General features: G+C 38.0%; 6 protein-coding genes across 15 annotated transcripts; 3 read left to right on the top strand and 3 right to left on the bottom strand.

Moving 5' to 3' along the window:
- The first annotated feature begins 136 nt into the window (after window positions 1–136).
- On the top strand, window positions 137–3,685 carry LOC140759779 (protein WHAT'S THIS FACTOR 1 homolog, chloroplastic). 8 transcript variants are annotated; one of them, XM_073096438.1, is made up of 5 exons: window positions 137–1,418; window positions 2,344–2,481; window positions 2,582–2,842; window positions 3,103–3,155; window positions 3,251–3,682. In XM_073096438.1, exon 1 carries the CDS (start codon window positions 198–200, stop codon window positions 1,359–1,361), a length of 1,164 nt encoding a protein of 387 aa, XP_072952539.1. In that variant the 5' UTR covers window positions 137–197; the 3' UTR covers window positions 1,362–1,418; window positions 2,344–2,481; window positions 2,582–2,842; window positions 3,103–3,155; window positions 3,251–3,682. The 8 variants fall into 8 exon arrangements, with proteins under 8 accessions (XP_072952539.1, XP_072952536.1, XP_072952535.1 ...); XM_073096435.1 differs by having other exon boundaries at window positions 2,582–2,898; window positions 3,251–3,681; XM_073096434.1 differs by having other exon boundaries at window positions 2,582–2,898; window positions 3,103–3,683.
- A 276-nt stretch (window positions 3,686–3,961) lies between these two features.
- Window positions 3,962–4,919, bottom strand: LOC140759584 (uncharacterized). Its single transcript, XM_073096183.1, has one exon. The coding sequence runs from the start codon at window positions 4,838–4,840 to the stop codon at window positions 4,055–4,057; it is 786 nt and encodes a 261-aa protein (XP_072952284.1). The 5' UTR covers window positions 4,841–4,919; the 3' UTR covers window positions 3,962–4,054.
- A 3,334-nt stretch (window positions 4,920–8,253) lies between these two features.
- LOC140759261 (proline-rich receptor-like protein kinase PERK15) lies at window positions 8,254–12,675 on the top strand. 3 transcript variants are annotated; one of them, XM_073095770.1, is made up of 10 exons: window positions 8,254–8,434; window positions 8,732–9,358; window positions 9,819–10,358; window positions 10,638–10,724; window positions 10,811–10,881; window positions 11,128–11,204; window positions 11,304–11,451; window positions 11,546–11,707; window positions 12,086–12,413; window positions 12,524–12,675. In XM_073095770.1, the coding sequence occupies exons 2-9, from the start codon at window positions 8,809–8,811 to the stop codon at window positions 12,374–12,376; spliced, it is 1,926 nt and encodes a 641-aa protein (XP_072951871.1). In that variant the 5' UTR covers window positions 8,254–8,434; window positions 8,732–8,808; the 3' UTR covers window positions 12,377–12,413; window positions 12,524–12,675. The 3 variants fall into 3 exon arrangements, with proteins under 3 accessions (XP_072951871.1, XP_072951872.1, XP_072951869.1); XM_073095771.1 differs by having other exon boundaries at window positions 8,760–9,358; window positions 12,086–12,675; XM_073095768.1 differs by having other exon boundaries at window positions 12,086–12,675.
- Window positions 12,676–12,956: 281 nt separating this feature from the next.
- On the bottom strand, window positions 12,957–17,464 carry LOC140758714 (uncharacterized). Its single transcript, XM_073094976.1, has 5 exons — window positions 16,935–17,464; window positions 16,130–16,191; window positions 13,984–16,056; window positions 13,797–13,905; window positions 12,957–13,679 (listed from the first exon to the last, which is right to left on the bottom strand). The coding sequence occupies exons 1-5, from the start codon at window positions 17,065–17,067 to the stop codon at window positions 13,162–13,164; spliced, it is 2,895 nt and encodes a 964-aa protein (XP_072951077.1). The 5' UTR covers window positions 17,068–17,464; the 3' UTR covers window positions 12,957–13,161.
- Window positions 17,465–18,318: 854 nt separating this feature from the next.
- LOC140759100 (uncharacterized) lies at window positions 18,319–20,224 on the bottom strand. The gene is made up of 6 exons (XM_073095570.1): window positions 19,952–20,224; window positions 19,766–19,873; window positions 19,561–19,688; window positions 19,367–19,467; window positions 18,949–19,008; window positions 18,319–18,693 (listed from the first exon to the last, which is right to left on the bottom strand). The coding sequence occupies exons 1-6, from the start codon at window positions 20,187–20,189 to the stop codon at window positions 18,609–18,611; spliced, it is 720 nt and encodes a 239-aa protein (XP_072951671.1). The 5' UTR covers window positions 20,190–20,224; the 3' UTR covers window positions 18,319–18,608.
- A 730-nt stretch (window positions 20,225–20,954) lies between these two features.
- On the top strand, window positions 20,955–25,680 carry LOC140759715 (uncharacterized). The gene is made up of 8 exons (XM_073096348.1): window positions 20,955–21,116; window positions 21,699–21,780; window positions 24,169–24,222; window positions 24,353–24,444; window positions 24,537–24,650; window positions 24,937–25,004; window positions 25,096–25,207; window positions 25,312–25,680. Exons 1-8 carry the CDS (start codon window positions 21,063–21,065, stop codon window positions 25,405–25,407), a joined length of 672 nt encoding a protein of 223 aa, XP_072952449.1. The 5' UTR covers window positions 20,955–21,062; the 3' UTR covers window positions 25,408–25,680.
- Window positions 25,681–26,690: the final 1,010 nt, after the last annotated feature.

Raw genomic sequence — 26,690 nt, 5'->3', positions numbered from 1 at the left:
GCTTTCTCTTCATTAATTATTTAGAATTAAAATCCATTTTATAACCTTCTTGGTTATGGAAGTTACTAGTCGGTGCACCCGATATACTATCTGTATCGGATCCGTTTTCGTCCCTAGTTACATCCAAGTCTGATTAGCTCCGAGCAATAGAACGCTGCGGTCGATTCTTTCTCCCACGATCAAGCAGCGGTGCGGCGATGAGTTCTTCGACTGCGAGAAGAGCCGGAAAACCCTTCTCCTCGCTCCCCAAAATCTCAGCCCTCCAATCTATGGCCATGTCCTCCTTCTCTTCGAGCCGAGGCCGGCGTCCCAAGAAGAAGGTCTACCACCGTGTCCCGGAGCTCGACAAGGCCATGGAACTCTCCAAGAAGCCCGCCCTCCTCCTTCGCCTCCGATCTCTCATCTCCTCTCACAAGAACCGGTCCGTCCTCCTCCGCGACCTCGAGAAGGAGGTGGGGTTCGTTCAAAAATGGAACTTTTTGTCCCTCATCGAGCGCCACCCGTCCGTCTTCAAGGTCTCCGGCGGCGGCGCGGCCGGACGCGGCCCCATTGCTGTCAAGCTCACGGAGAAGGCCGAGAAGGTCTCGAGCGAGGAGGCGCAAGCGAGAGAGTTGATGGAACCGATCTTGGTAAGTAAACTTAGGAAGCTTCTTATGATGTCCATGGACTGCCAGATTCCTCTGGAGAAGATTGAACTTATTAAATCGGAGTTGGGTTTGCCGGGAGATTTCAAGAAGTGCTTGATTCCGAAGTACCCAGAATCCTTTTCCGTAAGAAATCTTAGAGGAATTGAGTACCTATGTCTCGAGAACTGGGATTCTTCTTTGGCTGTCACTGCCCGAGAAGAAAGATTGGATTTTGGAAGTGTTCCTGTAGAGTACAAGGTGATTCCAAAAGATGGTAATTTGGCCGGTCCATTTGCTTTTAAGTTGAAATTTCCGGTTGGGTTCCGGCCCAACAAGAAGTACCTTGAGGAAGTCATGAGATGGCAGAAAATGGCATTCCCTTCCCCTTACTTGAATGCAAGGAGGGTTGAGCCGGCGACACCACAAGCACGGAAAAGGGCGGTCGCAGTGCTGCACGAGCTTCTGAGCTTGACGATGGAGAAGCGGCTGACTTCCGATAAGTTGGACGCATTTCATAACGAGTATCAACTTCCCTGCAGGCTGTTGCTATGCCTGGTTAAGAATCATGGGATTTTCTACATAACAAATAAGGGGGCACGCAGCACGGTGTTCCTTAAGGAGGCTTATGATGGGAGCAATCTGATTGAAAAGTGCCCTTTGCTGAGATTTTACGATAGGTTTGTGGCACTCATTGGTAGGACATGTCCTGATGTGAATAACTTAGTTGCAGCATAATGAGTTCAGTTATGCTGATTGTGAGACTCGACTTCGCCAGTATGTTGCATGATTCAGGTATAAAAGGCATTGAATACCAGTGAAATTAACAGTTCAACCTTAGTTTGAAGTTGAGCTGTTGCCTCAGGGTATTTTTGATATTTATTTGTTATTCTTCCTTTAAATGTCCATATTTTTGTCTTGCAAGTTAAGATGATTGTTTAAATTGGAATTTTGTTGTTGTTGGAGAAAACTTTAGCCAGCGCTTCATCAGCTATGTCAGTGTGATACTAATTATTTTTTACTTCTTTCCAGCTAAAATAGGAACACATTCTTATCCTTTTTTTTATGGTAATTGGGTTTGTTCCACTTTGTCTAAACTAGAAGCATCTCCTCAAGCAAAAGCAATGTGCACTGATTGTCTTGGAGTGTTGCCTTGCTAATAATCAATTTAATCTTGTTGCTGACATAGCTATACCGCAGTCATGTGCTATCCACGTGGAAGGGCACCCTGGACGATGGTTCTATATGACAATACATAAGCTACCATATCTTTTTCAAACCTATATATTGTTTACCATGAAAGATGGTTGTGACTTTATAATGTACTTGCTTCCTGATTGTTGTGTACTTCTTGTTATGTAAGTATAGGTGGTAAGATGCTAGTATGCTACTGTAAGTAATTGACAGCAGGTTCTAGAAAGCACGTCAATTCTTTTAGATCCTTCTTAGCATCTATTTGTGCTTTAGCATAGCCAGTTTAGTTATGAAGGCTCAAATGATGATGATGCACCTAAAAGCTGAATATACCAATCTAGACTTCCACTGACCAGGATTAACTTTGTCTTTATCTTAACATGATCTGATATGTTAAGGAACATCAATAGTATTTTCCTGAGAAGCAACTCCCAGTTGTTGTAACTCTCGCCTAATTATTCTTTGGTAAACTGTTTGCTTCTCTTATGATATTATCACAGTCCTCTACTGATGGAAAATATCCCAGGTCTTACTTCACAAATTGGGTAAAGTATCATTCTGAAGTCCATCTGACAGATACCCAGCAAGTACCATAAGAACAGAGAGGATTTGAGAGCACTTCTTTCATATCTGCACACATTTGTGGCTACACGAGGAAATTCAGGTATGCATGTTTGTTGTAGTTCACTTATCAGAAATCGTTAATACAAACATGTCAGTTAAATTTTGACTCCGCCATTCTTCGTAAATGCTATTGATGACAGGAGTAGAGTAAACTCTTTCTGAAGATCATTACAAGTGAAAAGTGGAACAACAGAGGAGCAGAAACAACAGAATGTCCACTCGATCATCATCATCTGGATTGAGATTGCTTGCTGTCAATGTGAAGTCAAGGATAAAGAGAAGCTTGGCAAAATGATTTTAGGACTACCTCAATGCCATCTACAGATCATTATCAAAGAATTATTGAATCTTGGAATATTGCTTCAGTCCATCATAAATGTGATTTCTGCTAATTCTACTAGGTAACAAGGTTTACCCTTGACAGCAATGAAGATCATACTCATATTTGCTGATATAGGTACTACTTAGATCTATATCCTTTTTTTTCCTTCGATTTTTGGAGACTAGTAAGGTCTAAGTTTCAAGAGTTTATAGATGATAAATGATTACGTCAGGTAACGGCAGTCAGGAGTTGCGGAAAGAATAGTCTTTAGAAGTGTTCTAGTGGATACATAAACTCTAGTTAGCTAGCACTGTTTTCATCTTTCTATGTTTTTGGCAGCATGCTTAAGAACTTCAAATTATAATCCTGAGCCACGGCTGATTGTAACAAAAGTATGTTATTTTCCTCTTTGACTATCATGGTTAAATCTTCTCTCTTCTCTCTCTCCTCTCTAGTCTCATACCAACATAACTGTGTTCCTCCACAGCTCCACAGCTCCTAGCAACTCTATTGCATGGGCCCAATTTGCTGCGCCCACCCACCACCTCAACTGGAAGCATCATTCCGTCCATTAAGAAGACCAATGCTGATAAAGAAAAATACGATGGTTGTACTCCAGAAATATTGTTTATCACATGGGGATACTTCACAAGCATCTGTTGTTAATTTATCGTCCTAGGCAATTTTTACAAGCAGGTCATATGCGACGCCCTGCATCTGCATGGCGACCTGTAATAATAATGCGTCTTTGTGATCTGAAGTCGGCAGGTTGACACCCGGTCGACCGACTATACCAGTGGGCTGTTTTGTATTGGGCCCTAATAGTACATAGTTACTAGAGATTTACATCACTAACAATATTTGACCAAACTAACCCTCACAAACTTATGATCTTGTAATGATAAGAACAAGTATGAGAAGATTTGATTTGTATACTATTTATCCGATTAATAGATAAATATAAATCAAGGAGTAATTTTTCATTATACTCTTATTATGGTTAAAATTTAATAATTTAGGCATAAAAGATAAAGCTGTTATTATTCTAGTTTTTCAGAGTATGTTTTTTCTTTTCTATTAGGTAGTTAAATATTTATGCAAATAACATATATTTTGAAGATTATATATATATATATATATATAGTATACAATCACGTAAGAGAGATTTTTGAAGAGTAAAGAAGTACTTCAATCATAACCAAAATTCATTTATCACATTCATCAACTAACAAGTACTAGAACACTGACGGCCAATTAATACAAACACTAGAACACTAATGGCAAATTAATACTAGATATCACTAGGATTAAAGATTTGTCGTGATTTAGATTTGGGTTCCGGATAGACATGAAATGACGCGGAAGGAAGCAACTGCTTACACAATCCAAGATAAGTGAAGTATAAAACCCTGTTCTTCGCCCCGGTGCGGTGGTTCCCCGTGTGTTTGCAGAAGTACTTGAGCTGTTCAAGCGTGCAGCACCCCAAGGTCTGGCCGAGCAGCATGAACAGCCAGTTGATATCGCGCTTCTTGGCGGCGATCACTGGCCGCATGCAGTTGGGCTGTGCGCACGAAGGGCACGCCGGGAACACCGGGTTCAGCCACTCGTCGGGCGCACGGTCGTGCATGAGGTGGGTCCTGGCGCCGATGAACGCGGTCAACTCCGCGAACTTAGCCTCCAGGTCGTACGTCATCAGGTGGCGCGCGTCGCAGCGCTTGCACTGCGACTCACCAGTGATGTTCGTAATGCCGCGTGCCACGAGGTACTCAAGGGGGTAGACGGTGGCGCGTTGCTCGGTCGCCCACGGCGTCGGCGGGAGGATCGTCTCCGGCTTGCCGTCGCGGTGGGCCTGCGTCGGGTTGCGGCGCGAGTGGTAGGTCTGACGACCGGGGGGAGGAGGCGGCGGCGGCTGTTGCTGCTGCTGCTGCTGCGGCGGCGGGGGCGGGGGCGGTGTAGATGGTCGTTGAGAACTGGACGGAAAACAGCGAGTATTATAAGGAGAGAGAGTAAGGCTAAGTTGGTCTTCGTCAAATGACTCTAAAATTCCTTTCTTTTTCTTATCTCCTTCGTCTCCCATGGCGAGTTATTAAGATCGATAGAGCGAGCGAGCGAGAGAGTAAAGAGATGGATAGATAGAAATTAACGACGGTATTAATAGGAGATATGATCGAATATATAGAAAAGTGAAAGGGTAGGAGAAGAGAAGATATGGACGAATATATAGTGAGGGAAATGAGAGAAGAGAGGGAAATGTTTGTTATAGAGATTAGAATCTTTTCGAAGTTTGAAAGGTTATTGTTGCGGGGGAGACGAGGGGCCGACTTCCGAGGGATCGGGTTGTTTCGTATTCTGTTATAGTTTCTTTTAGTTAATTGCAATTTAATCCTATGGTTTTGCTGTATTGTATAAATGCCCTAAACCCCATCATTTCGTTTTTATATTTAACTAATTTAAAGTTTCTAGACAAGATTATTGATGATTAAGTTAATTTTTTTTAAATATATATCTAAATTAATATTGATCCGATAATGCTTGGAAGGAGGAGCCCCACCCCACGTAACTAATACTGGTAATAATGTGATATTAAATATATTCAAATGTGGTTTTCTTATTATCTAATCTATCATATCCATTATATGAATATTCCTTAAATAATTAACGCTGTCATAAGTTCACTATCGTAATTTGAACATTTATTGCTGACTTATCTAGAAATATTTTTAACATTTAGTAATATATTTGTAGTTCTAAATAATTATAAAAACTAAAATAATTTCTTCCACTATTTAGCTGTTTTTAAAGTAAATAATATAACTTGTATGAAATCATATCTTAATTACACTTTTAATTTTGTAAAGATATATTAATTAAACTTTAGAACTAAATTTCTCTTAGAGTAAAGATTATAATAATTGAGTATTAAGAACAACTAGGTAATTTCGAAAAATAAGTAATGGTTTGCATAAATAAATCTAAGTTACATAATTCACCAATGCTGATAGATCTGCTGATTTCAATAGGTCAATTACTTTTTCGGTCTTATAGTCTTATAAATTCAATCAAGTTCTATGCTATTTTGTAATATTTTTAATTCAAATAAGTCTCTAAATGTAGATAAATATAAATCCTTATCACTTATCTCATCCGGAATCTATTCATATATGATCTCCTTTCAATCAGATATCAGATATGTATCTTATATTGTAATGATTCCAATCTATATTGAGGAGGATATAGGATACAACTTTACATGATTCTAATCTATATATTGAGGAGGATATAGATAGGATACAATCTCGTGATCAGTAAAAAATTCAATCTTTCAGATAATACTTAAATCATACCAAACTTTATTTATGCCATTCATTGACAAATAAACACTAGAATATGGATAGTAAATTAACATCGGCATTACATATCAACAACTATCAAGGGTTAAAATTTTGTTACCAAGGTTAAAGATTTGTGGTGATTTAGATTTGGGTTCTACGTAGACATAAAAATGGTGCCGAGGAGAGCACCTTGTAAGGACCGTTTTGTTCGCAATGTCGGTCCTATTGTATTTTTCGTTTTTTGAGTATGTAAACGGGAAGCCAACCCCATATCTTTTGCATGTTTTTGTGTGTCTTTTGGTTTCCTTCAAGAGCTTCTTGCGAAGCAACCTTGGGATCGCAATATTAGTGTAGTCGCAACACTAGTTTGGGTTTTTCCCCGCACGTGCCTATAAAACTCACTTTCAAAACGTAACGCCCCACAAGACCTTTGAACCCCCGGGTTGCAGAATTGGGGATGCTCATAATTAGTAGTATAGGAGAACTATCGAGAAGCATTAAGTGAGCCAGCTTCGCAACCGAAGTGCCACTGGTTCAATGGTGTTCATTTTGCCCTCGATGGCTATCCTGCCCCTTTAAATTTCTTGTCGTTGGCATGTCTTGTAACTTCTTTTCTAATTAATAGAGAATCGCAAACTTGTTTGCTAAACCTTGTATTTTACTTGTCTTTGCTTTGTCGCAATCCAAAACAGGTGCATCGCTTGGGAAGCGAACGGCTGACTTAACTTTGTTACTTGAAAAGTTGAGTGCCGCGCGGTCTTTGTCTATCTCAAAGACTTAGTCCGTGACAACCTGCTTCCACAATCCAGGGTATGTGAAGTATAAAACCCTATTCTTGACTTGTAGAAGTAGTTGAGCTGTTCAAGCATGCAACACTCCAAGGTCTGGGCAGCAAGAACATCTAATTGAGTTCGCGCTGTCTGGGGGCGCCGCGATCATCAACGATATACAATTGGGCTGTGGGCATGACGGGCATGCCGGTTAGAATGTCGGGTCTAGCCATATATTCAATATATTTATCATATTTTTATTGTTTACAACTGTATCCATCTAATGAGGAGTATGGTGAAGTGTAATTTTCTTTCGCTAGGGTAAGGGTAAGAGAACAGGGGTGGTAGCGATAGGGGAATAAAACAAAAAATAAAAAACAAAAGTCACACATTTCATTCACACAAAGCTAACTAATAAGATCAATTGATGTTTTATCAATATAGAGGAGGATGGAGACAGATCGACGACGATGGCCATCGGATGAGAAAGAGAGTGAATTACGTAGGTGAGAGGTGACGGATGGGAAGGGGAGAGATAAAAGTAATAAGAGAGAAGGGGAGAAGGTAAGGGGTAACAATAAGAGAGAAAATTATAGAATTAAATATTTATTAGAGATAGTTGTAGAGTACTAAATAAGTTTTTCAGTTAATATAAAATAAAGATTTTAAAAAAAGAGTGAAATAAAATTAATTTTATTATCTAAATAATTAAATTTGAAGATACTCATTGGAGATAAAGTAACGTCAATATCATATTAGAATGATATGACAAAAAGAGTGAATGAAAGATAATTTTATTATTCCTTTAAAAAATTAAAATATTAATTTAAAGATACTCATGAGTTGTGAGATATGAACTTATAGATGATTGAATAAGTTTTTCAACACATATAAAATAATATCAATCAAATTCATATGAAAAAGATATAAACAAAACAGCGAATAAAAGTTAATTATAAGGTATCTATGGAATTATTAGCATAGTTTATTTTTTTTACTTTAAGTTATAATATTTAAATAAGTTGAATTTAAAGATATTTATTAGCGATGAAGTTTTAGATAATTAAATAATCTTTCCAACACATATAAAATAATATTGATTGAAGTTTATACGAGAAAGATGTGAATAAAAGAGTGAAAAAAAATTAATTTAATTATTTAGATAGTTAAATTGGAATTAATTTTATTATTTTGTAAGAAGTCCGTGTGCACCAGATATATCGTCTTATCTCGTGTAACTACCCAACTGCAGAAGATTCTTACGTCCTATGCTGCAGAGAATCCGCCACCACTAATGATTGTAAGGCGCGAAAAAGTTAATTAACGGTCAAGAATATTAATAGGCGAAAGGCTAACTAACAGTAGAATGCAACCATTTGGTGCTCTATTCCAGGCTATCTTGGAGCTTTCACATGGCACGCCCAAATAAAAATAGCAAACACTCGGTAACAAACCACCTTTGGAATGGTGAGAGCTTGGTGTTCGGAGAAGGGGACGAAGCACCAACGCCTAACGCTGCATCTCTCCTCTCGCCCTTCTCCGACGACCCAAGAGGAGTAATTGACAAAGGTACTCTCTTGTGGACATTTCATCGAGCATTTTCGCTGCATATATCACGCGAATTGCTGTTAATCTTTATGATTCTTAGGCCTTCGTCAATAGGAAGATAAGAACTGATGTTGGTCGTGATTAAAATTTGAATTATTCTCCATCCCCTGCCTCTCCTCATGCGAGCATTTCTTCACAATATCTTCATTTCATCCGAGTTTACGTTTTTTTTTCCTAATATCTCTACTATAATCAAGTTTCATTGATTAAGTTGCAGTTTATTAGATTCTTTTATTTTTGTTGATTCTTTTTTTGCAGGGGTTTATAACAGCTGCATTGTTCATAGGTGCAGTTAGAGGCAGAAACTAATCTGGGTTGCAGTTTCATCCTTAGATATGTCTTCAAATTCTACAAAGGTTGAACCGCCGGCTTCCTCATCTCCCCCACCTCCTCTGACCTCCTTGAGTAATTCTTCGTCCTCCTCACCATCCCCACGATCTTCTCCGGCACCATTGCAATCTCCACCCCCAAAGGACTCACCTTCTCCTGTATCCCCTCCTCCTTACTCAAAAAGTTCTGAGTCACCACCGCCGCTGCCGTTGCCAAAGTCGGATATTTCTTCTCATTCACCTCCTCCACCGCCACTGCCAAAGTCAGACAGCTCCTCATCTTCACAGCCACCTCCATCACCACCACCACCCAAGTCATCAACGAAATCAACTCATCCTCCTCCTAAATCATTGATACCTCCTGCTTCAAAGCAGGAAACAGATTCATCTCATTCCAGCAACAATTCTGATGTGAATGTACCCCTTGTTGTTGGTGTCGTGGCAGGAGTTGGGTTTTTTTTCATCCTTATGGTAATAGTATGTTTTTGTTGTTCCAAGAAAAAGAAGAAGCCCCATACTGCAATGCAGTATTATGCAGATCCCTCTGGATTTAAAGGTACATAAAACTCATTTAGATCAAATGTGGATATATTGAACAAGCTATTCTACCTGTTTTATTTGCACTGCAATTATAACTACTCAAAGAAGAATAACTTCCTCTTATTTTCTCAAAATTTTATTACAAGTGTGCATGTGAAGGCTTTACAACTAATTAGATATGCAATTGATGCAATATCATGCATCATGTTTCGTTTGGAATGACTCAATCTCAATGGTCTCTCTGGTTCAGTTGGTTAGCTCTAGTACTTAAAAAGTGTATGACATTGGTAAAATCATGGGAAGGTTATCAATCTACTTTAGATCTTACAAAAGATGCAATTTTGATCTTAATGTAATTTTCCTTGAGATGTCTTCAGCATTGTGCTCTCCCTTTTGGTACTCTTTGTGAAAATTTGTACAACTCTCCTTTATTAGCTTTGTCGCTGGAATTGAGTTGTAAATCTCCTGTAAAATAGGGAATAACTACTACAGCAGTGGACCACAACCACAGTGGCACAACGGTCACCAAGCAATGGATCACACAGGCAATGTCCTGTCTCCGCAGGGCTTGAACGGTCATCCAGGAGGTGGATGGCACCCACCTCCACATCCAAAAATGATGAGCGGCAGTGAGATGAGCTCAGTCTATTCTGGCCCTCATGGCCCTCCACTGCCACCTCCCTCGCCTGCCATTGCCTTGGGATTCAATAAGAGCACCTTCACCTTTGAAGAGCTTGCAGCTGCGACAAACAATTTCTCGCAAGCCACTCTTATAGGACAAGGAGGGTTTGGGTATGTTTATAAAGGACTGCTGCCCAATGGGAAGGAGATTGCAGTGAAGCAACTCAAGTCTGGAAGTGGACAAGGGGAGAGGGAGTTCCATGCTGAGGTTGATATCATTAGTCGTGTTCACCACCGTCACCTAGTTTCTCTTGTTGGATACTGCATTGCCGGGTCTCAGAGGATTCTGGTCTATGAGTTTGTTCCAAACAAGACTCTTGAGTACCACCTCCATGGTATAGCTTCTTCCTGATATCTAGTAATAATCATATTTATGGATGGATCCTATAAAAAAATTAAGCTTTTTTTTCTTCATATCACCCCATATGTGTTGGCTTTATTGAGGGAAATTGTCTGTTTGACATAAATATGATAAAGGAGGAGCTTTTCTTCTTTTTCAAAAGAATAAAAAGGGAGGTCTTTTCCTAACTTACAAAAACAATTTGGGCCAAAGACTTGAGATTTACATGTTTCCCTTTATATAGATCACTGAATCATTATGTTGGTTACTGCAGGAAAAGGTTTACCAGTAATGGATTGGCCTACTAGACTCAAGATTGCATTAGGATCATCAAAAGGCATTGCCTACTTGCATGAAGATTGTGAGTAGTTCTTGTCTATTATCTTCTAATTCTTAAGTTATCACTCCTAGTCCTATGTCATTTTAACCTATGACATTAACCCGAAGGTCACCCTCGTATTATCCATCGAGACATCAAGTCTGCCAACATTCTTCTGGATTTCAAATTCGAGGCCATGGTAAGGCAAAAAAAGTTGTACTTGTCTCCTTTGTCTTTGATGGCTATTGCGAATGGTTATATTGTCAATATTTTTGTCCGTATTCACATCTGTCTCCAATTTGCTCTCGTATGAAAGAATCTATAAGTATGATGAGAATTAAGTGTGAATACTTGGTCGGTCAAGAGAAAGTGTATTAATACGAAGTACCTTCCTGAACATACTGGTTAACATTCAGAAGTTTCACTGATGTCATGACTTATCCAGGTTGCAGACTTTGGATTGGCCAAGTTATCATCTGACAATCATACACATGTTTCAACGCGTGTCATGGGAACTTTTGGGTGAGTCCGATAATCGACAGTGTGCTAGCATGATATAGAAAGGAAATTAAAATGCCATCACATCATTTTGATACATTCTCTTAATTACTGAAAACTCAGATATTTGGCTCCTGAATATGCTTCAAGTGGCAAGCTAACAGAGAAATCTGATGTCTTCTCATATGGTGTCATGATGCTTGAACTGATAACTGGACGAAGACCAGTTGATAGTAATCATGCATTTATGGAAGATAGCTTGGTAGACTGGGTAAGTACAATATCCCCCTAATCTCTGGTCTGGGAGTATTGAGTCCAACTAAATGTTTACACACAAATTGCACGGTTTTGCTTGATACAAATAGGCGAGACCAGTTCTGTCACGGGCATTGGCTGATGGAAATTACGATGAGCTGGCTGATCCACGGCTTGAGGGCAACTATGACCCGATGGAAATGGCACGCATGGTGGCGTGTGCTGCTGCCAGTGTTCGTCATTCTGCAAAGAGGCGTCCAAAAATGAGTCAGGTAAGAAACTCTCAAAGATAATCACAGAAATCCTTGCAGTATAGTCTCTCTTTAGATTATGTTTAATTTTTTATAAACTATAATAAACCTGTGAAATGTGATGTATTCATGATTTATTCATGAGGTGTCATATGTTAGGTATGTAATCAGATATTAATTATCTTAGAGCTTGCACTGTTTTCTTAGATATTGTAGGATAGTTTCATACCATCTCCTCTTTAACCTTGCTGTACTTCTCGTAAACATTTGGTGCCTCAATTCTTTCTTTAACTTCCACTAGGAACCTGTGACAAATAGCATTCCGTATGTTATACAAACAACAAAAGAACAAAATTAGCTGTAACTAATATCGTCATGATCTCGTTGATGTATCAACAGATTGTGCGGGCATTGGAAGGAGATGTTTCACTTGAGGACTTAAATGAGGGGATGAGGCCCGGACAGAGCGTGCTTTTTAGCTCTGGCTCGGAGTATGAAACAAACTCATACGCCTCAAACATGAGGCGAGTTAGGAAGATGGCACTGGCAAGTCCTGAGTATAGTGGTGAGTACAGTGGATCAATGATGGAGTATGATCACCGGCACTCAGCCTCAAGCAGTGATGGGGCATTCTCTGGGGAGTTGAATCCAGTTGGAAATCAGAGGCGGAGAGCTGATCTGCAACTGTAGGATGGTATATCCAAGTATACAACAAATTCATCCATGAGTATGTTTGGAAAATTGACAATCATGGCTCAGGTTTAAGCTACATGTTCTTCTCAACTAAGAAAAAAAATGAGATTTTCCTCTCACATCTTCTGATTTTCTTTTTTCCAGCAAATTTGTGCATTCGTTTCTTGGTCTACGTAGGCGATGGTGTTGAGACAGGAAAAGTTTGGATTGAAAAGTTGCATAATTATTATTTTGGCAGTATATTGTGTATCTCATCTTTGTAATCAAAAAGTGAGATTTCTTAATGAGAATTTGACTTGGAGCTTATCCAGGCTAAAATCTAAAGCTACCAGGTGTGTGCCTAGTTGCATAAACTCATCCTTTCCACTTTGATTCTCTATGCCATGAGGGACTATTTCCTCACGTGACACTCCACATGAAGTGCAATCTTTTCCATGGAGTACCCTTTAGTATGAGTTATAATCACTATACATGAACAAATAATAGATAAAAAGATCTGGAACCTCACTACAATGCAAGATAATCGTTTGATCTAAAAAGCTTAAATTATAAGGTAATGAGCTAACAATATATAATATGTTTGTAACAAAACTTTTCACCCTTGATTCATTCTTCTACAAGTTCTTTGTCGTAGGTACATTTGGTAGTAGTTAGATAAATTGCAATTGGTACAGTAATTTGTACAAATGTATGTTTTTATATGCAGATGGCAGAGTCTTCATTTCGCCTTTTGATTGGACTTGGTTTTCAATCTTGAGGAGGCAATAGCAGGTTTAATAGAACTAATATAATTCCATCAGGTCTCTTGCTAGCTCGTCAATGAGTCCCTTCAACACGTATTTCTCCATTTCCTTTACTATTTCATCTATTTGAACTGCTGCAAGCGTCGTACTATTCCAGCCGAAATCCCACATGCAGTTGGCATCTGGGTTTTTGTTTGGAATCTCTCTCTCGAGCATCTTATGTAGGCGCTCTACAGTATCATAATCATCTCCTTGAGTTTTCCTGGGGAAGTCCAAACTCTCAATTTCATGATTCAGTTCTCTGATCAAAGCATCCAAGCATCTCACTCCAGCTCTCTTCAGGAGAAGAGTAACACCTTCTCTTTTACTTTTTCTTCTCATCAACTCGTGCCCACAGTCCAAAAGAAGCTTGTTGTCTTTGCTTTGGCATACCTTTTCACTGGCTTGCAGAATACCTAGAGGAATCTCAACTTGGAATAGAGTCTGAGCTGTAGTAAGGAATTGATAATCTTTTAGCAGCACCTCCATGAGGAGTTGCTGCTTCTCTGTAAGAGAACCTGTGAAATAAGAGGATACGCCATTTAACATTCTTGCTTAGGCTTCAAGAACATATTCAGTTCACAAGAAAGGTATCCAAGAACCATGGTAACTTATCAAGGCAAAGTTTAATGTACCTTCTGACTGTTCCTTCCTCAAGTTGGGTAACTCTACTTCTTCATCATTCTTGAGTGGAACTTGTGGTGTCTGCTGTATATCAGAAGCTTTGCTGATTATGTCAAGGTTCTGCGTAAATGTATCGCTAGCTTACGTGAGTAGAGAGAAGCATAAGTTCTAGCTATGACGGTTTAATGCAATACTTACATTGGTCTCTGCAGTTAAGCGTCTGCAGGCGTCTGGAAGCGTCGCTCTTGAAATAGAGGCAGCTTCATTATCTACCTTGTCATAATGCTTTGAGTCCAATTTTTGGGATATCTCTTCAACTTTGATGGTTCTCTCCTCCGATCTGTTCTCTAACTGATCTAAAATAAAATCTTGCTCCTTTAAACGATGACTTGTTGGAGTGGATTGCTCACAGATTTTATGGCTATCCTGAAAATTTTTGTTGCTTTCAGTTCTATGTACTGTTATGTCTGTTTGATCTATCTCCTCTAGTGTTGGAATATGAGTAGGCTTGTTCACCACAGTCACCAAAATTTGACATGTATCGGTCTTCAATTGATTATAATCTCCCAAGATCTCAGTTTCTGCTTTCCTGTCTGTTCCATGGTAAGTAGAATTAATACTCCTTGTATGATTAATTGTTGACTGCCTCCTCAGCTGATCTTTATTAGCATTCCTGCCTGCACTCTTCTTTTCAGCAACAGCTTGGGTACAAGATAATGTCTTCTGTCTGCCTACTTCATTGGAAGATTTTCCAATGTTCCTCAATTTTGGGTCACTTCTTGCTCCTGTTATGAGTTCTGCTCTACTTCTTTCTCTCTGTTCTCTCCCTGTGGCACTCCCCTGCAGCGTGTGGCTAATCTTCTCTTGGGCCAATGCAGACTTCTTCTGTTGACTTCTCGCAATAGCCATTCTGTTTTGATCTTTCAAAAGAAAATCCTTCTTCCTAATTGCCTCTTCATGATACCTGAGATACTGCTTTGCTGTAACTCGCGCCTTGTTCGCTTGAGTTGATTGCTTGACATCATGAGTGATCTCTCCAGCTTTCCCTTGGCTTTTCTGCTCCTTAGTTTCTGTGGTTTTTGACGACTGCACGGCTTCTTTCTTGGATTGCTCGTCTTTCTTGCTGTACTCCATGGAAAAGTGAGGCTTCGGTGAACTTTTCGATGCTAAACTGATGCTCCCACTGTTAGTTGAACTTGCCAAGCTAGCCTTTTCCCTCGTCACCTCAACAACTTTTGCTGCTTTAGTGTCTCTGGTGTCTTTTGCCTGCAAATACTTGTTCTCTTCCAGCTTTACTGTCCTGGCTTCCTTTGTTTCTCTCACAGATTTTGCAGCCTTGGAAACTTCTGCCATCTTCACCTCTTCCTTCGGCGGCGGAAGTTCTTCCAGGCCCATCAGTCTTGCAACAACATTTGGTATCCTCACCTTGGCATTTGTAGGATTTAAACCTATCTGAACGAATTTCTCGGTAGTTCTTGAACTGGCAGCAGAATTGCAACTACTATCTGGGAACTGCCCAACCTCCTCGTACTTCCTAGTGGTGATCGAAAATTGGGCATCTGGCTTAGTACCAGGACCGCAACTTGAGGATCTCCTGTGAGAGATGGACTGCATGGAAGCATTGGGTGAACTCCTACTAGAATTTGATGTAGCTGCTGCTTTTGTCTTTCTGCTATCAGAATAGGATCCATCAAAAGAGAATGTAGTTCTGTGCGTTTTCTTCTGTTTTGCTTTCTTAGAGGATGAATCATCCTCTTCTTTGTCCTTCAGCAATAAAACCTGACTGCCTTGAGAGCCAACCATAGAGTCTGAAGCCTCCTGGAGCATTATAAGCATTCTCAGTGACTCTTCTAAATCCACAGCCCCTCTTAGTAGCTCTCTTCCAATCTCAATTGAGCTCCTACCTATACTTGTCCCACTATAGCAGGCTGTGAGGATCTCATTTAACTTCTGAACACCTCTTGATATCTCGCTGACCTGCAGATGGGGCGCAAAAGGATATTGACTGTTCCTGTCGCTGAAACTTATCGATCCACGGTGCATTATGAACTCATTGCCAACCTTAGCTTTGCTGAAGACTTCAATGTTCTGAAGTTTACCACTGTAACTGAGTGCAAGGGCAAGGGCCATTGGCATGTCCATAGTGTCTCCTAAGTTTGTGCCTCTTTTGAAAGGGACAACATCTTGTGAAAGCCCTTCAGGACCAGCTGCTCTGTGATGCTTCACAACAAGACCCAGTTGTCTGTCCTTTTTAACCATGCTCTTGCCACTCTGTAACATGATCAACATATACAGTTGGATGATCCAACGCATACTTATCAAGAAATTAAGTAAAGAAACTTACAAGGCTACTGGACGTCGCCTCTCCTGAGCGTCGGAGAAATCTCCGAGAATTTCCATAAGAATCTACAGATCAAAGTAGTGTAAAAAAGTAAATAATAGGCAGTTTTAATTTTTACAGGAACTCTTGCAACAGCGGTAAATTGTCCTTGCTTATGCTAGTATTAGTTCATATCTATGTTTTTCAAGAAAATTATGATCCAAGTTTAGTGATTTTGTTATTAACACCGCTTCTTTTTCCCTATAATTTTCATGTCACGCCCAATTTATATCTTCTTCGTATTTTGGGTGTAAAATTCATAATCCTATAATCGGTTGGTGTTGGAAGGACTTGAAATAATAAAATCCTAATTACTTGATGTTAGCTACAATACTCCTTTTCTGTTAATTTTACTTATTCTGATTAACAACTAAGGTCTGTACAAGAAAAATCCTACTGTAGAGAATTGCTTTAGAATGTTGTGGCAAAATGAGTTAGGAATGGATGATATATGTTTCTAAGTTCATAAGAAAAATATATTGATATATCTTCATTGAGCTAGACTAGATACAAGTAGACATAAATGAAGGAAACATAGAGCCATGGATGTGTACAAATACTATAATTGTTTCAGCATATATTGGACCTTTTATTTTAACTTTTGGATTAATTAGAAATGTACATATACTTCAAATGCAACCTTCTAAGTGAAAGTGAATTCTATTTCCTATCCTTCTTCAATTATCTAACCTCAACCAGGGTGAAACTTTGAGGAGAATACACTGATGCTGAATAAACATTGTGTTCTAATATTAAGCACATCACATACCTCCTGAGACTGCCACCGCCGTTGTCGTTGTTGTTGTCGGCCGTTGGCTTTGCGACGTCGCAAACCCCAACTTCTCCTTCCGCAACCGGAGATCATCCAACAGCTTCTGCGCGAAATCCGACCTCCTTCCCATATTTTTTTTGTTCTTTTCTTCTTTTGCAGTAGTACTGAAGAAAGTCCTCCAATTCCTCTCTCAGCTTAGTATTACAATTCAGGAGATAGAAGTATGTTGCTATTGCTTCCTTTCCAATAGAGTTGGTGGTTTATTTCCATGCTGCTCTTGGTCTTTGTGGTGCGAGGTGGGCTGTCCTGGCCAAAGGAGGGGAGGGAGAGGCTAAGGCTATCCTACAAAGGAAGTTTGACGTGAACGTTAGATCTCTGTTAGTGTTTGCATGAGTTGCACCCCATTCTAAGCAAAGCAAATGCCTCCCACTGAAGAGGAGCTTCCTCGCTAAGTTTCCGTCCATCTAATGGATTTGGCATATAGTTGAGGAGATAAATTTTAATAAAATGTAGCCACTTTGACTACATAACATGGTGATTGGTGATTAAGTGCTGCAATCTGAAAAAGAACTATGAGAACTATGATTCCTTTCTTGGTGGCCAGTCTTGTAGCAAATGGATGGCAGCGGGATACCCTACAGGATTGGGATGTAGGGAATTCAACAACCGAGTGTGTAGTTATGAACGCGACGAATGGAAATGCGCCACCTAATTAGGGTGTAGGGAAAGTATACAGCTTGGGTCGTGGAGTGCTGTGGTTGGGATAGATATATGGCACAAGTGCCATGAGCTGTTTGTGAGGTAGGAGGAGCGTATCAACTGAGACTTTTGCAAGTGCTTTTTCTGAGTGTGGGGTTGGTTGCATTAGGATCATGAATTTGGACTTAAAAACAACAGTTTTAGGTGAGTTTAAGTTCTAATCTACTATAGAGCTTGTTAAGTATTGGAAATGATAGATTCTATTGTCAATTTTAACTCAGGGGACTGCAAAATTAAAAGAAGAATAGTGAAAGGTACATGGCATCCTACAATAATTGAGACTAAGAAACAGAGAAAGGCAAGGAGAATTAAGAGCAATCCTTTTTGTCATTTATACTTGGAAGATATGTATATCAGTTAACAACAAAATGCATACACATGAAAGGTATGCCCTGCAATGGTCTAGCCTGTATTGGTAGCCTTGTCTTGCTTGATGCATATAGTGTGGTAAAAGTACTGAACATCTTGCTTGCAATGCAAATTGAAAGATTCGATGGCGATATTTCTCTTTTGAATTGAAGACAGTGATCTAACTGGGAAAAGAAATGAGATACTAGAAATAATTCTAGCTACAGATATGATAACAGCACTGAACATCTTGCTTGCTGTACAAATTAAATAATTAACTCTTACAAGTCACAACATTCTTTTGATTTCGACGGGAAAAGACGGTAATCAGTAATCCTTGTAATCTAATTAAAGAAAAAGAGATACAAGGGATGATTTCAGAAAAAGATGGGGAATATAAAACATCAAAATGGATTACAAGAAAGAACCAATAGAGTAAATGAATGAGGACAAGGGAGAAACTCAATGGAGTGACGAGGCTTTGATGAATTTAATTCTCCATTAAAATGACTCTTAGAAGAGAGGTCCTCAAACTGCTAAGACACATCCTTGATGGTGTGGCTTCTAGATGCCCAAGCAGTCCTTAATGCCTTGCTCAAATTTGTTGAGTGCGCCGATCGTATCCATTAGGCCATCTCTCAACTTATCTCTGCAGCACAAAAGAAGAATTACTCTATGTTGCTCAATCCTCACTCGTTCAAGTACTAACATAAGCACAAAATTATATATAGGTAAAGAAGAATACAAGTGCTAATAAGACATGCTAAATTACAAAGTTATAAAAAGTTAAAATGTAGATGTCCTAGTTTACTAGTTCTATTGGCAAAGAACAAGAAGGAACCTACAATATTTAAAAGAGAGGAGGTATCAAAGGATCTTTCATGCTCTTGGCAGAGTTACATACCTATCAGTGGCAAGGTGAAAGTGGTCATCATCCATGAGATTTCCAAGGGCAGAAAAAGATCTGCATCGGCAAGGTAAATAGTAATCATAAAGACAGCCATGCGCTAGAAGAAATCAATCTATCGAGATGAATATAGTTAGTAGAGGTGTCAAAACTAAGATGTACATTCTGATTTCCATCAAACATTTGATCCCAAACAGGAGTAGCTATTTATCCAAAGATTTGCAAGGTTAGTATGCGAAAGCAAAGTAAAAGATATTGAGAAGTCTATACTTCCACTCATGCTGAATGCCTGATATTGAAACACGAGTTACATATCATCTTCTTTAATTAATTAACAACTCTCAAATCTTGAGGTGGTGAAGCCATTAGATTTCTATAACAATTAAAATTACTCTGGTTAATACAAAAATTTCACCTTACAACATCACTAAGCCTGGCTTCTGCCTCCAATTTCACAGGATCCCTCTCATCAAGCAAGGAAGCGGCATTCTTGACTAACAAGCTAAATGTACAAACCTACAAGTAATTGTTCTCCAAACATGAACAAAGAAGTTTCCCTTTAAAACTTTTATCATATCAAATTGCCATTTTTCTTACTAAAACTCAAACCTCGACCCCTGTTCGTGATTGAAAGGCTACGACCGAGTTCCTCTGTTCCGGAACGCAATCCCTCGCTGCCGAGCCGAGTAGTCTACGCACCTCTTCAATCTCCTCTACTTCCGAATCAGTTCCTGAAGCTGCCATTAACAAACACCCAACACATTGAGAGGAAGAAATTTCTCACTGTACTAAAAGAATATGGGAACGCGACTACTTAGTAAGAGATGGGCATCGCTGAGGCTCTTTCGGGAGGCTTCGATGGGCGCCAAGACGAACTTGGCCGCCTTCTTCTTTTGTTCTCGTAGCCATTCCTTTGGCCCAGCTTTAGATTACAAAGAAAGCAAAATAAGATGTATGTAAGCAACTGAGAAGGAGATGGCGGTAAACAAGAGAAGCCTACATATTCCAAAGGAGAAAGCGGAGGCGGCGGAGGAGGAGGCAATGGAGGGGAGGAGGAAGAGTAGTAGCGCAGCTCGGCGACGAAGTGGAGAAGGGAAAGGAGTGAGGTCGTTGGGTTGCGGCTTTTGGGTATTCTCTTCTTTGAAGGGAATGGGGATTTGGGTGGGATTTGGGCGACGAGGTTGGGGAATAGAGAGGGAATGGATAGAAGCTACTGCGCCTCCTCTCATGGCGGCCATTGTTCTGTCTATCTCTCTCTCTCGAGATATTTTTCCTCTCCATTTTTTTCTTTATCTATATGAGAAAATTTGTGGGATAATTGCACTTGCCAATTTCTTTCATTTTTAAGAGACATTGAATGATTAAAATATTAATTTTATTAGTTATTCGTTAGATTTTTTTTTTAAAAAAAAGTTTAAATACAATGTCTATGATAAAATTTACACACTCTTTTATTTTTAAAGGAAAAATAATTGAATGTAGAATTATCATTTAAATATTTCTCATTAATACCGCAAGAAAAGAGTTATTTTTTAATTTAAAGAGATCAAATGTATATAAAATAATAAGTTAAAAAGAGCATTTTAGAGTGTATATTGAAAGGGGTAATTTTGGGGTAATTTTTAAGTACTAACTTTGTAGATACCTTCTAATAAATAGATACGTCGAGTTTAATTTTAAATAATTATTATAGAAAAAATTATTTAATAATTTAGTAACTTAGTTTAATGGTTTGACTCTGCTCAATTAATAAATTATGCAGTTTAATATGTTGTCTAAAGTTTGGTAGGATCTAAGTATCTCTGTATCTCTATTTATACGACTCATATTTTTTGAACGATAAAAAAAATATTATCTCAAAATTAATTTTTAATTTTTTAATATTTATCGCTAGCTTATTAATCAAATTTTATTTCTCTTTTTTTTTTATCGGTTTTTTTTTTAAACTTTTGGGCCCAAATATAAACTCATATCTTTATGGATCACAGCTCAATAGCCCATATCAATAGACAGTCATCCTCATCGCAGTGCATTTTATTTCCCCGTCTCTCCTCAGTTCTAGCTTCCATCGCGATTAGGTTGAAGTCTCCAACTCTTTCTGTACTCCGGCCATGGCGGGGATCTTGGCTCGCCGAACCCTCGAGGCGCTTCGCGCGAGGCAATCGGTAAGATCTCAGATTCGTAGGATCCCTTTAGTTATTTGAAATGGATCTTGAGTCCGTTTCTAGGATCGAACCCTACAAGTCGGTTGCCATTTCTTCATCTATTTTCAATTGTAATTTCTCAGAGAGATGAGCAAGTGGAGTAGAACTATTATTCAAGTGCCCTTGGAACCCTAGATTCTCGGTTTCTTTCTATTGCCATTATCGTCGATGGTGGTACCTTAAGATCAAATTGACGCCTTTCACTAATATCTGCTTCACATTTACAAAATTGCTTCTTTGTACTGTCAGTTCCATTTTGGTTTTATGTAGTGTTTCGTATTTTTGGTATTTGGTTTTACCTAATTTTTCTTTCTAGCTTTGCTTTCCTACTCTTTATTTAAATTTTATTATTGAATTTTGCTTCTTCTTTTGCCAACTAGTTGATGTGCTAGATTACGTTACGTTATAGTTGTATAATTGCGGAAGGTTTTTCTTATGTTTCTTTGTTTGTTCTTGTCATAATTTTTTACTGTTTCCTTTCCCATTCTGTTTGTTTGCCTTTTTTCTTGGAGGTGATTTCCTGTGAAATTGATTCCATGTCAGGCGCAAGCTGGACGTTCTGCAATTCTTTTGCAAAGTCATTTGCGAGCATACAGCACGCAGCCACGATCTTCAAAGTTTAAAGGTTCTTCCATATAATCTGTGCTATCCTCAGTTTCCTCTAGTCAAGTTCAGTTGTTATATTTCTTTCTAAAGCAATCATATGACTTGGTATGGTTTGTATCAAACTATTATGCTTAGCACCATGTCTCATCACTTGTAATGCAAAATGGTCTTGTTGTAGAATCTGGTAGGCTTCACTCAAGAACACAATAAATTCTGTCAGGATATCTCATAAAAGTAAATCAGCAGGAAACTCATTTGAATATTGAACTTTTATGGAAATCCTAGTCATCATATGTTGACATGCACTCAACAATGAAAGAAGTGTTCAGTAGCAATAATAAACTCTTGATGAGGCATGTATTACTTATTAGGCTTATGGACATTGATTTGATTTCTCTGCTTCTCTCTTTATTGTTAATTCACCTAATCTTGCTGTCTGACCAGAGGATTGCATATGCATACCAGGGAGAAAGCACTCTAGAATACTTTTTATGACTGAAACATACTGCATTAACCACATGTAAGCATGTTAAAGAAAGAGTGGAGATTATGCTATTCACAAATTCAAAGTATAAACATTGAAAGCAAAAAGGAAAATACGGAAGATGGGCAAGGAAAGACGAATGAATCAAAGGATAATTGGGAAAATGCCATATTGCTCACAAAAAATGAAAAAAATAGTTTTGTATTTCAAAAAGAAAAAGAAAAGGGGATCTCATTAATTGATTTTTTAGTTAGTGCATTGATGTCATTTGTATAGATTGATTAGGTTCTAAGATGAAGACTGCTCTTAAATCAGGAAATATTGTTATCTCATTCATTTGTATCCTCTCTGTGTTTAGAAGAGTTTGGAGGGTTGGTCCTTGTGTTGCATGTGTCTAAACAACAACCAGTAATATAATAAATGCATTTATGATTTGTTGCTACGCTTAGTTTTTGTATTTTTGTCTTGCTCACGATATTGGCACTATTTTCTTGATATTTGTTGTCCAGTTGTCATTTGTAGAAACATTGACAATATTTTCAGGAACCTCCGTAATTCTGAATCGAACTAGACAACCGGAAATTTTTTAAATATTTGAAAATTTCTTATAGTGTTTGTCATTACAAAAATAGATGATTGTGATTTTAGTATTTCATTCCTTTCGCCAACTTTTCCAGTGGTGCTCAAATGTACCGACCAGTATTTCTCGAAGCAGCAAAGTAGTTTGGGTTTTCTTCAATTAAAGGTTCCCACCCATTAGACACCAATTTCTCCCCTTTCCTTCATTCCTCACTCCCAAACCCCTAGAACCATCAATAGTCACATGTGAAACTTTACTCGTCTGTATTTAACACTCATTATTCCAAGTAAAAGTGAATTTGGAGCTTGAGTTTTTGAACCTAAACGTAGATTCATGATCACTATGCCTGGTTATTAAAGGCTTGAACCAAGTGAATGATAAAATATTATATTAAGGCATGGTTGAACTGTATATAGACAGTAGAGAAAGTCTAGGAGAAATCCAGGTTTATTTGATCTTCTACTTTGTTTAGGATATTGTTATTTCCTAGATGAAGCTACATAATTGGATCTGGTCTCCTATAAGTGGAGAACTTCTGCTATATATTCTCAACATTCTAAAGTACAAATGTAAGCGGAACTATATAGCTGCTTAGCTGCATATCTACTGGATCTTGGCTTCTGTAAGTGAACTTCCATTTAAGTATTACTCTGATGAACCAATGCATAGTTTTCTTCTAAGGTGGTGATAGTGTAGTACAAGAATGAGCAGATTAGCTCATAACTTTGTTAATGAGTGAAAAGAAGTTTTTGCTTCTAAAGATAAAGGATCAGGGTTGATGAGTTCTAAGGATTTTAAAGCCTTTTAGTGATTACCTTGTCAGAGCATGGAAATGGAGGTGTTAGCGATATAAGAGTTTATTGCTTAACACACTTTTAAACTTGCTCCAAAGATAAAGGATCAGGGTTGATGTGATCTAAGGATTTTAAAGCCTTTTAGTAACTACCCTTGTCAGAGCATAGAAATGGAGGTGTTAGCAATATATATGTTTAGTGCTTAACACACTTTAAAATTTGCTCTGATAGTTTGATTTGTCTCCAGTGTTTATCAGGGTGATATTATCTCCTGCAGTTTTTGATCTTGTCCAAATCATCTTTCTGTGGTTAAATATGGGTTGGATTCTTTGATATAACTCAACCTTAGACTTTATTCGAAATGGGATGTAAAGTCTTGCATTAGTTGTTTTTTTAACTTTTTATCCTTTTGGATTTGACAAATGTATTCTGGGAAGAGTTGATTTTTATGATACATCATCTTCAAAATCTGATATCGGAACATTTACTTCCCAAATCATCTCTCTAATGATGTTTATGATCATACACTTGTGCCCTTCTGATAAGCAGATGATGAGGAGCGAGAGCAGCTTGCTAAGGAGATAGCAAAGGATTGGAATGCTGGTAACTATCTACCTTGGGATTATGCTTGACAGTTGGACACCACACTAGATAACCATTTGGATTGCTTTCCCTGGTTTGTGTGCATCTTGTTTTAAAGTTCGTTCTCTAAGTTTTATATGCCTTCTTACAGTATTTGAGCGGAGTATCAACACTTTGTTTCTGACTGAGATGGTGCGTGGTTTGATGCTGACACTTAAGTACTTCTTTGAGAGGAAAGTTACTGTAAGTGATATCTTTTCTCCATGACCTGCATTTCCCCTCAAGTTCACAATGATTTTTCACCTTTAATATATCTTTCTCTGTACCCCTCATAGATTAATTATCCCTTTGAGAAAGGGCCTTTGAGCCCCCGCTTTCGTGGAGAGCATGCTCTTCGACGTTATCCTACAGGGGAGGAACGGTGCATTGCTTGTAAGCTTTGTGAAGCTGTAAGTATTTAGGAATTCTATATTAAGTACATTAAATATTTTAGTAGATTGATATTTACCAGAAAGTGGAAGAAAGGAAAGGTATTTTGAACTTCTGATCTTGAGAGTCATTATGAGGTCTATCCTGTTAAGCAACAATGTTCACTTGTTTGTATATTTGAAAAGGGTATCACTTACATGTAACCTACCATGGGGACCAATTTACTTGATATCTCTCCATTCTTTACTCTACGTTATCCTGGTTCACTCTGTATGTCTCACTAATTTCACATTATATAATAATCAGGTTTGCCCAGCCCAAGCAATCACAATTGAAGCAGAAGAACGTGAGGACGGCAGCCGTCGGACTACAAGGTAGTAAATGACATTGATCTAGTTGCCGTTTGTACTTTCTTTCTTGTCATGGATTTTCCTTTTGCCAATCGTTTTGACCATGAACATACAGGTATGATATTGACATGACAAAATGCATCTACTGCGGATTCTGCCAGGAGGCTTGCCCTGTTGATGCTATAGTTGAAGGCCCTAACTTTGAATTTGCCACTGAAACCCATGAGGTGGTCTTCCATTTAATCTGTACTCAACCTTGCCTTGTTTTCCTTCTTGCCTGGCTCTAAGACTCTAATGCCTAACCTTTAACTTTGCTGTTGATTTTCTACAGGAGTTGTTGTATGACAAGGAGAAACTACTGGAGAATGGTGATCGCTGGGAAACAGAAATTGCCGAGAACCTCCGATCTGAGAGCCTTTATCGTTGAATTGTTGTCAGAACTGAAGGCTATCACTGTTCAAAATAACTGGCCACCTTTTGTGAAGTTGAAATATTAACTACTATATCCTTGTGGTGGTCCAAATACCGAAAACTTTTTGAGAGAACACATTTGTTTTATCTGCACCATTAACTGTCTATTTGTTTAACCAAATAAGCATCTTTGCAAGTTATCTTGGAATTGAACCTAAGGATTGCATCTTGTGTTTGGCATCAGTCCTATGAACATAATACTGTATCATTCCCCAAATATCTTATTTTTCGTCGTTGCTTTTATTGGTACATTGGTGTTTCAGTAGAAGCCTATTGGACCTTAAACTCTCCTTTTAGTTAGTATTGGTATAAGCTTGTTGGAGTTGGGCGCCAATGTTCTTGTATTCTGTTAACACTAGGGACTACTACAGTGTTATAGCTTTCTTGGGTGGGCTATTTGTAGAAAAACAGCCTTTAAATGTTTTCATTTTTCATATTAGATGCATATTTTTTTATAATAAAATGTATACAATTAATATCTCTATGTACATAATTTATATAAGTGAGATATGTATAAAAGTTATTTTACTACTTTGAAAATTATAAAACTTTTTTTTTAATGCAAATGCCCTTGCTTTTGTTTTTTTTGAGGGTCTCTTCGGTGCTATAATGTTAATTCTTTATCAATCAATTTGATGAAGATCTAACGGTTAAGATCTTTAGGGCTATAATAGGTATGAAAGATATTACCGGTTTAGTAGTTAATTTTTTTTAGATATATAATCTTGCACATTAATTTTTAACAATTATATTATCTTAATATTTTATTAAGTAAAAGATATATATATCATTAACCGAGAGTAATGTATATATATCAAAATAAGGGTATTGATGTTTTTTATAGTTAACTTGATGAAAATTTAATTACATTTTATCTTTTTAATTATTTTTTATTATTTACATATATCTCCTGTTAGTTGAAGATTGATTTAAATTAAATTTTAATAGATAGAGATAGAGAGTTATATTTAAATTAAAGTTTATCTCTAAATAATTAAATTTAAATTATTTAATATTAAATGATATCTTCTATAATTAATGTATAATTATATTTAAGAGAGAAATCTTAACGGAAGAAAAAAAAAACGTGTATAGTGCTTCTTCCGTACTATAAAATTATTGTTTATGAATCAGTTTGATGAAGATCTAATGGTTAAAATCTTTAAGGGTATAATAAAAAAATTGAGAAGTTAAGCACACGTAATTAAATTTTCTTAACTAATATACTCTTTTTCTTAC

This window comes from Typha angustifolia, chromosome 4 (genome assembly GCF_048772165.1).
Source record: "Typha angustifolia cultivar Huaian chromosome 4, ASM4877216v1, whole genome shotgun sequence".
In the NCBI taxonomy this organism is placed as follows: domain Eukaryota; kingdom Viridiplantae; phylum Streptophyta; class Magnoliopsida; order Poales; family Typhaceae; genus Typha; species Typha angustifolia.
This window is presented reverse-complemented; position numbering and strand designations above follow the sequence as displayed.

Bases quoted from the DNA above. Each gene is read 5' to 3' on its own strand.
- LOC140758714 (XM_073094976.1), bottom strand. From the start codon at position 17,067: ATGGGAAGGAGGTCGGATTTCGCGCAGAAGCTGTTGGATGATCTCCGG. The intron at 16,057-16,129 runs GTAAGTTTCTTT...ATCATGTTACAG, and splicing joins AGGCGACGTCCAGTAGCCTT to AGTGGCAAGAGCATGGTTAA. The intron at 13,906-13,983 runs GTAAGTATTGCA...ACATTTACGCAG, and splicing joins GCTTAACTGCAGAGACCAAT to AACCTTGACATAATCAGCAA.
- LOC140759100 (XM_073095570.1), bottom strand. From the start codon at position 20,189: ATGGCCGCCATGAGAGGAGGCGCAGTAGCTTCTATCCATTCCCTCTCT. The intron at 19,009-19,366 runs GTGAAATTTTTG...TTGCCGATGCAG, and splicing joins AGGCTTAGTGATGTTGTAAG to ATCTTTTTCTGCCCTTGGAA. The intron at 18,694-18,948 runs GTATGTAACTCT...TTTGTGCTGCAG, and splicing joins TTTCACCTTGCCACTGATAG to AGATAAGTTGAGAGATGGCC.
- LOC140759779 (XM_073096433.1), top strand. From the start codon at position 198: ATGAGTTCTTCGACTGCGAGAAGAGCCGGAAAACCCTTCTCCTCGCTC.
- LOC140759584 (XM_073096183.1), bottom strand. From the start codon at position 4,840: ATGGGAGACGAAGGAGATAAGAAAAAGAAAGGAATTTTAGAGTCATTT.
- LOC140759261 (XM_073095771.1), top strand. From the start codon at position 8,809: ATGTCTTCAAATTCTACAAAGGTTGAACCGCCGGCTTCCTCATCTCCC. The intron at 10,359-10,637 runs GTATAGCTTCTT...TGGTTACTGCAG, and splicing joins TCTTGAGTACCACCTCCATG to GAAAAGGTTTACCAGTAATG. The intron at 11,205-11,303 runs GTGAGTCCGATA...CTGAAAACTCAG, and splicing joins CGTGTCATGGGAACTTTTGG to ATATTTGGCTCCTGAATATG.
- LOC140759715 (XM_073096348.1), top strand. From the start codon at position 21,063: ATGGCGGGGATCTTGGCTCGCCGAACCCTCGAGGCGCTTCGCGCGAGG. The intron at 21,781-24,168 runs GTTCTTCCATAT...TCTGATAAGCAG, and splicing joins ACGATCTTCAAAGTTTAAAG to ATGATGAGGAGCGAGAGCAG. The intron at 24,445-24,536 runs GTAAGTGATATC...TACCCCTCATAG, and splicing joins TCTTTGAGAGGAAAGTTACT to ATTAATTATCCCTTTGAGAA.